The 13,076-nt window shown below is 42.6% G+C and overlaps 1 protein-coding gene across 1 annotated transcript in view; it reads left to right on the forward strand.

Moving 5' to 3' along the window:
* The first annotated feature begins 1,305 nt into the window (after positions 1–1,305).
* Positions 1,306–13,076, forward strand: part of LOC117346236 (vomeronasal type-2 receptor 26-like) — a 40,047-nt gene continuing 28,276 nt past the window's right edge. The window contains exons 1-2 of the mRNA XM_033915641.1: positions 1,306–1,695; positions 3,665–3,756. Of these exons, the coding sequence (XP_033771532.1) occupies positions 1,306–1,695; positions 3,665–3,756 (482 nt within the window). The remainder of the gene's footprint in view (positions 1,696–3,664; positions 3,757–13,076) is intronic.

Raw genomic sequence — 13,076 nt, forward strand, 5'->3', positions numbered from 1 at the left:
TATGTATCATCTCATTAGATATCATGTCACATTCAACACAAAAAAAGCATTTCTGACTCACCAGGTAAATACGCCTGGTCCAACCTCTCAAACTCCCTGGTTCAACTCCCACCTTTGCTCATTTTAATAAGGTCCTAGCAGCTTCCTATTAGCTCTTATAACAGGGTCTACATGGTGGAGTTTGCCATTTGTAATGTGCACATTTCCCTTTCCAGGCAAACCTATTTTCAACTTACCATGGCTCGGACATCCTAAGCAGTGATGAGAGGAAACCTTTCCTCTGACAGCAAGATGACATTTGTGGATCACCTGGTTAATGTGTTTTATTACGCCTTGTCCATCTTCTCAAGCACCCTGGTTCAAATTCCATCCTCACCTTCACTTTTGTTTCCTTGCATCCTAACAGTTCTTATAAGTGGTGGAATATGCTGTTTCTCATCAGCATTCTGCAGCCAAAAGTGCATGAGATACTTTCATGTGCTCCCAACTACAAGCCATTCTAGTAGGAATGTGTTTCTTTTGATGCAATATAGGCATTGGCCAACAGCTATGAGTTAAATCAAATATCAGAGGGCTTGGACAAGTATTGAAGGATGATACATGTGGTGAGATGGATCTTACACACATTAGTATTGGTAAATGCAGTTTGGCTTGACATTTAGGGGGAGAAGTTGGGGTGGGGGAGGGTGTTCAGCATGAGACAGAACAGGTTGCATTAAAAATTAGACAATGGAGGCAGATAATAAAAGCTGAAGCAAAATATATTGAAGTAAAGGCATGGCTAAAAAGTTTTGGTGCCCAATATCAACAACTGAGTAAATGAGTAAACTAAATATTGTTCCAAAGTGAGTATAACAAAACAACAACAAAAAAGGACCAATAGTGAAAGTTATAAATATCTTTCTAGAGCGGCGCTCAGACTCCAAGAATGGAACTTGAAAGTTCAGCGTGGCGACCTAACCCCTACAGAAACTTTCAGTGAATCTATCATTGCACTGGACATTTATGCACTTTTTGAGAGTTAATAATTATTTACCACTTCATGAAGTTATTTTATAACCTTTCAAATTAGACAGTGCAATGACAGATTCACTGAAAGTTTCTGTAGGGGTTAGGTCCCCACGCTGAACTTTCAAGTTCCATTCTTGGAGTCTGAGCGCCGCTCTAGAAAGATATTTATAACTTTCACTATTGTTCCTTTTTTGTTGTTGTTTTGTTATACTCACTTTGGAACAATATTTAGTTTACTCATTTACCCAGTTGTTGATATTGGGCACCAGAACTTTTTATCTGGGTTAGTTTAACATGGCAACTGCTGGTTGGGATACCACATTATCCTTCACTGAACAACAAGCAGACAACATTTTTTCCTCTTTCAAGCTGTTCACCCAGGAAGATGTGTCTAATACTACAGTGGATTGGGACCAGCTGGCATATTTACAAAAAAGAATCATTAGGGCTGAACTACATGCAGCAACGCTGGCTGAGTATTGTCGGGCCAAGCGTATTCCTAGGGGACTACGGATGCGCACAGAACCCCGGTTATTTCTTGACAATGGAAATTTTTTGGAGAAATGGAATGCTATTTTGAACAAGTGTTTTCATGACTTAATGTTGCTTATTGTTGATACCACCAAACATGAATTAAGAACATATAACACTGAATATCAAGATAAAGTTACTGCCATACAAAGTGTAGAACCATAAGAACATAAGAACATAAGAACATAAGCAGTGCCTCCGCCGGGTCAGACCATAGGTCCATCCTGCCCAGCAGTCCGCTCCCGCGGCGGCCCAAACAGGTCACGACCTGTCCAAATCACCAGAAGGGGCCCCCATGCCACCTTGGTTTCCTATTGAGTCCTATCTTACCATCAAAGTCCTAGCCCTCCGGTCTTGCACATGCACGACCTGGTCGGGTTTCTATACTTATTTTCTGGTTAGCTTTCTCAGTATCCCACGATCCCTCCCACCAGATGATTTTGTAACCAAAATAGATTCCTTAAAAAAACAAATGGAGGAATTTAGAACAGACATTAGAAAAACTAAAATAGGCAAATTCAAACGGGATGAGGGCGATTACATCCGGGGGTTTGTTTACCCCTGGATGGATCGCAATAAACGCCTTCGCCAACCTAGGAAAATCACATACGCACAGACATCTAGTGGGTCCGGAGGTGAGGACCCCAGTTCAGATTCCAGCAGTTCAGTTAGTTCAGGTCCTGTACCAACTAGATCATATAAACAACTCCCTGTGAGTTGCAGTCCGTATGATGTTGAAGAGTATGAGACTTGAATAAGGTAGGATGGTGAATACAGTCTGTAACAAGAGCATGGGAGCAAATAGTGCAATGTCCACATTGAAAATGACCTTGAAGTTGTTGAAGATCTAGTTGGTAGACGGTGCAATGAAAGATTCACTGAAAGTTTCTGTAGGGGTTAGGTCCCCACGCTGAACTTTCAAGTTCCATTCTTGGAGTCTGAGCGCCGCTCTAGAAAGATATTTATAACTTTCACTATTGTTCCTTTTTTGTTGTTGTTATGGTTAAAAAGTTACCAGTTTTCCTGCCTGAAATAGTAATATAAACTATTTGCAAACCTTATTCAAGACTTGAACCCCTGATGTATGGAGGATAAAAGCAGTGCTTTAAGGCATAGAGCGAACTTTGTTTAAAACATAGAGTTGCAAGATGCAGCCAGCTTTTCAAGATACTTATAGAACATAGGACAATCAATGAGGTGTGGTGGGTGTGGTTAAGTGGGTATAAGAAGGTCCAGGTGAGCAGAGTTTCCTTTCTATTCTGTCCTATCGCTTATGCAGATGTTTGAGACATTACTCTGTCTTAGTCTTTTAAATTTGCTTTCCTATCTTTGCCTTTCACTTCTCTCTATTCCACAGAGCCATTAACAGCTACATGTCATTCTAATATGTTGTTTTATCTTTTCTAGAAGCAGCTTGCTAGCAGCTCAGATAGTAAGTCCAGGTGAGAATGATATTTTGTAAGCTACTTAAGTGTCCCTATGATAGAACCAAAGAAACCAACCAGCAAGAACTGACTTCTTTTTATGGACTTTCATTGTGTGTTATTGTTTATAATAGTTCTTCTACCTCTGATATCCCCCCTACTCTCCATTCCACAGGGCTGACAAAAAAGAGTGATAACACATTCAAGTCAAGGTGTGTTTGTTGTAAGAGCACTCATGCTGGTAGAAATTATGGTGGTAGCAAAATGGATATGTAAGTAAAATGTATGTGTTCACACATCTGAGAGGGTTTACTAATAGAGCTAAAGTTCATTCTTTGTAGAATCAAATTACAGGACAGTTTAAATCATTTGAGGAATGGTTCTAATGGTTCTAATGATAAGAATAGGTCAGGTGTGTTATGTGGGGGGGGGGACACTGCCTTTCAGTGGACATCAAATCAGTGTACATGGTTCAGGTGGAAAACTCTTAATGAGTGCCTAATGGGTTAGGCATCTTTATTATAAAAAGGGGTCAGCTGTAGCTGTTTATTTTAATAAGGAGTCCAAAGGTATGTTAGCACTTCTGTTACTTCTAGGTGTGTGTTGGAGACTGTGATGTGACATTCAGCCACAACTTCAGTGTTTAATTTTGGAGACATAGGTCTTTGTAACATGTTTCTCTCTATTCTTAATTTCAGGTTGAGTATGCTCATCACCCCAGTGTGTTTACCAGAGAGCAACCAGAAGAGCAGCTCAGCACACCAACTTGCACCTGGCCAAACGATTGTAGGTGAGAAAGCTTACTCTACTATTCTTCATTTGACTGTTAGAACTATACCTGAGTTATACATTTATCTCTCTCTCCTTGGCCGCTGCCTGTATCTTTCAGTCTCCCCCCCCCACCCTGAGCAAAGCTATCTGTCCCTAGCACAGTGTGGCCTTGTGTTTTTCCAAGAGGCCAGAGCTCAAGTACCAACAACTAAAATAGGTGAGAATTATATCATGCAACCTTTCTTTGCCCTTGTGATTAATTAACTACACTTTTTTTTTTTCACAGGTATTTAATGAGAGAACTGTACATGGATGAGTGTTAAGCTCTCTTTTACAAAGAGAAATTAACCAATCAACTCTTCATTGTCTCAATCCATCTTCCATGCTGTTTTCCTGGCCTGTCCAATTAAAATCATATACCATTTTTCACCTTGTGCTTATATATGTTTAGATTATAAATATCAGGGCCTATACACCTTTACTAAGTCACCTTGTTAATTTGAAAGGGAATGGCAGGATCCATTCAGCACTACCTCCAAAGAGAAACCCACACAGGAAACCTATAAACCAATATAAACTTTTTTAATAAAATTATAAAATATATTTTAAAACTTTCCAAACTAAAACTATATACAAAGGGGAAGAGAGACAGAGACAGAGAGGGTGGGTGGGACAGAGAGGGTGGGTGGGTGCCCCCCCCCCCCCCCAAGAGCAGCTTGAGCTACATCAGGAGGAGTCAGGAGGTGTGGAAAAGGCCAGTCATTGAGAGGACGGTGGCACATGGCTGGACGCATGCCCTCCCTCACCATCCTGGAGTCCATGGGCATGCTCCAATCTAGCCAGCCGTTCCATCAATGACTGGTGCTCCTGAATCTGGGTGATCAGAGCCTCCTCTATCTTCCCCAACCTCTCCAACACAGCCCCTAATCCTGGAACCGTCTGGGTTGGAGAGGTTGGAGGGTGCATGGAGGAGGCCAGCCTCCTCCTGAGGCTGGTCATATTGCTCTGGGGGGGAGCCAGAGAGGGAAGGGGATGGGGTGGGGTCTAAAAATAGAAGGGGCGGAGAGGAGGGGGAAGGGGTGTGACGGGGGAAGGGGTGTGATGGGGAAGGGGTGTGGGATGGGTGGCCTCTGGGCAGTGCCCTCGCCCAGGCCTCGCCTTGGGCCTCGGCCCTCTCCTGGGCCTCGGCTTCATCTGCCTCCCAGGCTTCTGCCTGCTCCAGGGCCTGCTCCTCCTCCCGGGCCTGCTCCTCCGCTACCGGAGCCTCCTGCTCCTCTGCCATCGGAGCCTCCCCCTCCTCTGGCTCCATGGCCGCCTCGTGGCCGGCTCCTGGACTCTCAGGGGGTGCAGCTGCTGCTTCGTCTAGACAGGAAGGAAATGGGATACCATCAGGTAGGTGAAGTAAACTATTGAACATGGCATTATTTTACTGCTTTCTTTACGTGAAATATTAATAAAACTGCAAAACATGCACCTCCTAAACGGATCTTTATAAACATTTAGGAGACAGGCAATACCCGGTGACGTCTGCAAGCCCTGCTGCTAGCTCTACTTGTGCTGAAGCAGTACCTATTTGTGAGGTAAGAATCACAATCTTAAAAGTCTTGACAACAGACAATGAGTTCTACTAGATTTCTATTATTACACCTTGCCCACATTTTGCCCTGAAAAAAGGAGATGTTAAGACAGAGGGTGGGAAATTGCAGTCCTCAACATCTCCTTGTAGAAAAGGCTTTCAGGATATGCATGAGAGATTTGCATAGCAAGAAGGCAATGCAGGCAAATCTCTATCCGTTACATTATCAGGTGCTAGAATATATATGTGTCTGTGTTTGTCTATCTCTTTCCTTAGCCGCTTTCTGTATTTCTGTCTTTATTTTTCCTCGGCTGTCCACCCATTCTCCCTTCCTTTTACCTTCCCTGTGTCCACCATCACCCCTTCACTGCTCCCCTTATCCAGCAGCAGTCCTTCTCCCTTTTGTGTTATCTCCCCCTGTTCAGCAGCACCTCTTTTCTGTCCCACTGTCCAGCAGAGGCCACCCTTCCTTTTTCTTCCCATCCCCCATCTCTTCCATAAGAACATAAGAACATAAGAAATGCCTCTACTGGGTCAGACCTGAGGTCCATCGTGCCCAGCAGTCCGCTCACGCGGCGGCCCAACAGGTCCAGGACCTGTGCAGTAATCCTCTATCTATACCCCTCTATTCCCTTTTCCAGCAGAAAGTTGTCCAATTCCCTCTTGAACCCCAGTACCGTACTCTGCCCTATCACGCCCTCTGGAAGCGCATTCCAGGTGTCCACCACACGCTGGGTAAAGAAGAACTTCCTAGCATTCGTTCTGAATCTGTCCCCTTTCAACTTTTCTGAATGCCCTCTTGTTCTTTTATTTTCTGAAAGTGTGAAGAATCTGTCCCTCTGTACTCTCTCTATGCCCTTCATGATCTTGTAAGTCTCTATCATATCTCCTCTAAGTCTTCTCTTCTCCAGGGAAAAAAGTCCCAGTTTTTCCAATCTCTCAGCGTATGAAAGGTTCTCCATCCCTTTTATCAGACGTGTCGCTCTCCTCTGAACCCTCTCGAGTATCGCCATATCCTTCTTAAGGTACGGCGACCAATATTGGATGCAGTACTCCAGATGCGGACGCACCATTGCTCGATACAATGGCAAGATAACTTCTTTCGTTCTGGTTGTAATACCCTTTTTGATGATGCCTAGCATTCTATTTGCCTTCTTAGCAGCCGCTGCACACTGTGCCAACGGCTTCATTGTCAAGTCCACCATCACCCCCAGGTCTCTTTCTTGGGTACTCTCATTTAAAAACATCCCTCCCATCGTATAGTTGTACCTCGGGTTTCTGTTTCCCACATGTAATACTTTACATTTCTCAACATTGAACTTCATCTGCCATCTCGTTGCCCATTCCCCTAGTTTGTTCAAGTCCCTTTGCAGTTTTTCACAGTCTTCTTTAGTCCGAGCTCTACTAAATAGTTTAGTGTCATCTGCAAATTTTATTATCTCACACTTCGTCCCTGTTTCCAGATCATTTATGAATACATTAAATAGCAGCGGCCCTAGTACTGAGCCCTGCGGGACCCCACTCGTGACCTTCCTCCAGTCCGAGTAGTGGCCCTTCACTCCCACCCTCTGTCTCCTACCCGCCAACCAGCTTCTGATCCATCTATGTACATCTCCTTCCACCCCATCTCCTTCCCCTGTCCAGCAGCACCCCTTACCTCGCATCTGCCCTCCAGCCGCCTCAAGCCAACATCCGGGAGAAAGGGAAGAGACCCAGGTGCGTGCGTGCAGTTAAATTCTAAGCTTCAGTGTGGCCTGCTTCCTGCTCGCCTTGCTGTATTGTACACAATACGGCTAGGCGAGCAGGGAGCAGGCCACACCAAACACCAAAAAGTAAACAGAACCCTACAGCTCATGGAAAACGGGATCACGGGGTGGAAGTACGCATGCGCGGATTAGGGTTTTATTATCTTAAGATGATTTCATGAAGAGGTTATGTGTACTGTGCTCACTGAATGGTTTCCAATATTAATACTCACCAGTTTGCGCGGCACGTTCACGCCGCACCCCCTGGAGAAAAGCCTGCTCCTCCCGTCTCAGAAGCCGGCCACGTTTGCGGAGGTCCTCCATCTGCATAATGGAGAAGGAGAGGGGGAGAGAGAGGATGAGTGTCATATCTCACTGTGACCTAACACTCTTATTTATGTCTTGATCTCTATAACACAGAAAAATTGGTGACATATTTTGCTGGCCTTCAGTGATAATAGGATAAGGAGCACACATGGACGTTAGCAGGCCACAATGCTGCATCCTGGGCTATAGGAAGCAACATGAGTAAATTTAGGTTTGTAAACCATTATGGCAATAGTTTAAATAAATGCATTCAGGCTTCTTCTCTTATCCTGGTGTGCCAATTAACTGGGTTGGCTAGGATGAGAAGCAGCAGCATGGTTATGAACTTACAAGTTCAAGGTGCTGAGGGTGTGCTGGGATATATTGCTGTATACATATGGCAAAGAGAAATTACAGGTACATATAGGTAATCAGGCAGGCACACTTCAATATTTAAATAAGTTTGTACTATAAATGAGCTGTTTGGCATCACTTACATGTGACACAAAGTTTAAAAGGTGCACTATATGAATGACCATGATTAAGAACTGGAGGTTGTAGTTCACATCCCACTCTGCCACCTTGGGGGGAGGGGGGATTTAAAAAGAAAGCAATATTCTGTACTGATTTATGTAAAGGAAATATTTTTACTTTATTCTTTGATCATTTGAATATGAATACTTACATTCCTGGGAAAGGAGGCCAGTCTATTGTACCTCCTGGTTAGACGTTCCCAGGAGGCACGGTATTGGAGGAAAGTCCTCCTTCTGCCCTCCACCTTAAAATAGTGGTGCTCCCTGGGTAGGAATAGGCTGGCTAGGAGCCTGGAGTCCTGCTCCCCAAAATTAGGATTTCTCCTAGCAGCCATCATAGAATGAATTGCGTTGTAAATATCGGCGATTCTGTGACTTCACAATGCTGAAACGGCATGATGTCACTCAGCGCCGCTTAGGCGTGTTCATAAAGCCGCAATGATGCTGATCGCAAAAAACGCAAATGGCGCCATTTTTCCGCATACGACGCCTATGCGGGACAAAGTAGGATTTAACAACGTCTATGCGTCAGATGTTAATTAGACGTGTATAGTATATAGAGGGCTGTAAAACAGCAAATTTTTGTCTCCTTTACACTTCTGTGCATTCGTGCTTCTGGTGCTTGATCTGTGATATTGTAACTTTGTGCTGTGATCTCACTGTTACTCCTGTCCCCCATCTTCTCCCTTTTGTTGTGTACTTGTCAATTGGTGTTTTTGGTCTGGTGTTGGTTTGAGAGATGGCTGACTACTTGGAGTTTGTCGTATGTGTAGTTGCCCACGATAGATTGTTGCGCAGAGGAAGGGGTCTGTCCCCTTTCCTGGGGCGTGGCCAGCTTAGAGGCAGAGGCCCAGGCCGATGCCGACCACGGGCCCCCAGGGTATAAAGGCCCAGGGACAACTTCCTTGATATGACAGATGAGCGGTGTATTGGTCTCCTTAGATTTCTACAATAACAATCTTAAACCATTTAAGGATGTTGTGATTACTTACCAAAGGAATGCCAGGGCCCAGTCTGATACATTGAGCAGTGCACAGGCATTATTGTTTCCTTAGGTACTGCTGTAAATGGATCACTCTTATCACATTGATCTTTGTCTGAGGGCCAGGTTGGAAAGGTAAGAAGTGGGGTAGCAAACTGGTGTGTGTGTGTGTGGGGGGGGAACTAGGGGTTGTTATGTCTCCCATTTGCTCACCGGTCCAATGACATGACCTCAGAGCCTGCAAATAGCATAATTAAGAAGATGGCATTACTAGGGAGGACGGACAAGGTGGTATTGTTCCATCTTGTGGTTTGTAGGGAAATATTTTCCTTCTTACACACCTGGGTTTCACTACTCTTCCGTTCCACACATAGCCTTCTGCTTACATTGCATATCATCTCACCTCATCTAGCTACAGTTGCATAACATTACCCTCACCTGCTGCATTGTTAGATTATACATCTGAGAAACCCACACAGGAAACATATAAACCAGTATAAACCTATCATGTCACAATCAGCTCAAAAAAGCATTTCTGGCTCACCAGGTTAATGCACCTTGTGAAACCTCTCAAGGTCACCGATTCAACTCCCACCCTCACCATCCCTCTTTTGCACAGCTTCCTATTAGCTCTGAAACAAGTATGTATGTATGTGGACTTTGTTGTTTTTCATCAGCATTGTGCATCACATACATTCATTTGCTCTCAGCTACAAGCCATTGTGGTAGGAATGGATTTCCTGCTATGCAATATCCGCACAGGGCAACAGATAGAAGAGTTTACTAAAACATCAGAGGGCATGGACAGGTATTGTAGGAAGGTGTACGTGTTTTGATGTATCCTAGAGACATTCCGGTTGGTATCTTCAGGGAAAACTGATTTCTTCTTTTGGTGATTATCCATTAACTATTTCTCTGTTCCCCAGGGTCATTAGCAGGTCTGAGATGATCATAAAAAAACAGCATAATTTGACTCCATGTTACATTTATTGAACCATACCTAAGAATATGGGTTTTGCATATGTGACGGCAGTGCTTTAAACCATTGAGCTACCAGTCTTTTGTCTCAACCGATTGTGATTTGATAGCTAAGTAGATCATACCTTACCACATCACTAAGGTATGCTATGACAGGGGAGCCAGAGACACTGGAGTGAAAGGTGCTGTAGCTCAGTGAGTAAAAGCGCAGTATTGATCTTCCAGAGGTTGTGGGTTCAACTCCCGGCTTGTCTTTTACTTGTGGCATATCTACCTTCCAGGTGTACCTTGATGATGTCACAATGAGGTCAGCATTGTGCTGCTGGCTACTTCCTCTTCCTATGAACTAGAAGCCACATTCAGGTCTGATCTGTGTTTTGATTCTGTTTCTAAGTTGGGCCAGTGTAAGTTATGAGATTTACCTTTGGTCTGAAGAATGAGCTGATTGTAGCAATGTTTTAAGACCAGGAGAGTGTTATTTAGAGCAAGATATCACTTCTAAACTATCCTCTCTCAAATCATGTCTCTGGGAAATCCAGAGAAAGCTCATTGGATGACTTAGGGTGCCTTTCCTGCCAGTCTTTCTGGAACTTAAACTAGGTTTATCAGAAGCCTACAATTCAATTGAAAGGAATTACTTTCCCCCTTGAATCCACCCTAAAAATTCTGGGAGTCACTCTGGACAAGAATTTATCCTTAGAAAGCCACACTGACCACATGGTCAGGAAAAGCTTCTCCGTACTATGGAAACTGCGCACCATAAAAAAAATACTTTGACGACACCTCTTTCCGCCTACTGGTACAATCTTCCATCCTCAGCATTCTTGACTACTGCAACATCATTTACCTTAACGCCACGAAGAAAACCACCAGGAGACTAAAAATAATCCAAAACACCGCCGTGCGTCTCATTTTCGACCTAAAGAAATGGGAACACGTCACCCCCTTCTACCACCAACTACACTGGCTGCCATTCGAATCACTCTGGCTTTATCTGTTTAGATTAGAACTTATAAATAACTGTATCAAGCAGATATATTTTACTTAAAATAACATCTCGTGGTTGGAGATAATGAAGGCATGGAGTAGCTTAGTAAAAAGAGTCTATTGGATGTGTTCTGTAATACTGGGTGATAGATTACCAATAAAGGGGACACAATAGACTGTTCTGGAGAGATACTTCATATCAGTCACACTAACTGGAATCTCAGGTGTATCCAAGGAAGAATAAGTCAAAAATAAGTGACGATGAGGATGATTGTTCAAAGGACTTTTTAAGGGATGAGAGGTCAAAATAAGTATATGAAACAAAAAGGAAAGACTTCTCAGGAAAGAGGTCACAAATATGGTTTTGAATAAAGTTCAATTGCTATAAAGTGCACTTAGGCATACACTCAGAATATGTGTAATCCGACCAAGAGCCGGAGCTCCTATAGCAGAACCCACCGTCCCATCACTATGTATGGCTATTAAGTGATACAATAAGGTATTTTTCTGAAATATCTAACTGAATTTTTCAATGGCAAAAAAGGATGTATAAATCCTGCTTAGTTTGAGCATGTTACAAGGTCCAGACATGGGCCATGTTTCATGGTCTTTTTCAAGGAACCCAGAAAGGAGAGATGAACTTTATTCAAAACCGCATTTGTGACCTCTTTCCTGAGAAGTCTTTCCTTTTTGTTCCAAGGAAGAATAGACACATTAACTTTGCAGAGTGAATGAACTTTTCCCTGTTATTATCAACCATATTATGCAGTTATATTATTAAACTATATCCTGCAGAAACATTGCAATCAAATTAATATTTGTTTCTGTTTTAACAAAGACATATAATCTATTATGTTATATTTAAAAGAAACATCCCATATTTTTAAATAAATGCAGATGTCAGGAGATGTCCCTTAAGGCTGAGCAGCAGGATCCAACGGAGACCATGTGGTATTCAGGTGTTGGTCAGCTAGAAATAGGGTGATCAGCTCAATTTCTCAGTATTTCCTCATTCACCTTCTGTCTAAATGCACAGGTATGACTAAGTCCAGACTAAGTCCAGACTTAACTATTTCTACCCATTATTCAGTTTGATAACATCATCAAGAACTCTATATCTTCGTGCCTCAGTTCTCAAATGTAACAACTGGAATAGCAATACAGAGCAATATCACAGGAGAACCTATTTCACAGCCTTAATGATGGAAGCTTACCTGGTTCTGGCTTTAGTGATGCTCTGTGACATCCAGTGTAATGCGGCTGAGGGTCAGTGCATACTCGGAAACTACTCATCAATACAACCACAACCAGGATACCATAGAGATGGGGACATCATGATTGGGGGACTTGTAACTATGGCAACCTTTTATCCATATGCTAATCCATCCTTCACAACTACTCCCTCATTTGATGGACTTGATTTGTAAGTAGAGTCATGACTTACTTCCATATTTATGATATGCTTCCAAATTTTATTTTAGTTGGTTACTTCATGAACTGCAGATATAAATAAGTACATATTATAGGTATCTTTGGATGTGGATGGCCTGCCTGAAAATTTAGAGCACTGCGGTGAGCTCCAGCCCCAAAGCATTCATTTTGTAATTGCCACTGGTTTATACCATACACTTGATAACTAATTCTCTGTATCTTCATTGCATATGTACAGTTCTCATCTCCTGTAAACCGCTCTGAACTGTTTTGTGGTATTGTGGTATACAAAAATAAAGTTATTATTATTATTATTATTATTATTATTATTAATGCATGCACAGAAATGACTTTTACCCCTGATGCAAGAATTAATGATATATAAACTACTATGGTATTACAACTGTGCAATGAAAGAAAAAAAAAAAAGTGTGCTTTACAGATTGCAGCATCCAGAGTGTTTGTTCCCCTTTCTCTCAGTTGTCATCATTTTTCTAAATGGTGGCAAATAAAGTAGAATCTTTAACAATTTTTTTTAAAATTAAGTGAACTCATGAGTTTTGAATTTAAATCACTTTTCACTCGAGGTGGAGTACACATGAAAGCTTGCTTTGGGGATTGTTCAAATGTTGTAAATATATTTGCAAATGTTTGAAGAGCTCAAAAACATGCATTTTCCGATGCATGTGTTTTATTGTTTTTGCAAACTAAGACTTTCCTCAGTAGTATTAATATGTGGCACTTTTAACAGAAGAAGGGGTGGTTTTCTGGAGGACTATTGGGAATAGGTTTCCAGGAAGC

This window comes from Geotrypetes seraphini, chromosome 12 (genome assembly GCF_902459505.1).
Source record: "Geotrypetes seraphini chromosome 12, aGeoSer1.1, whole genome shotgun sequence".
Lineage (NCBI taxonomy): Eukaryota > Metazoa > Chordata > Amphibia > Gymnophiona > Dermophiidae > Geotrypetes > Geotrypetes seraphini.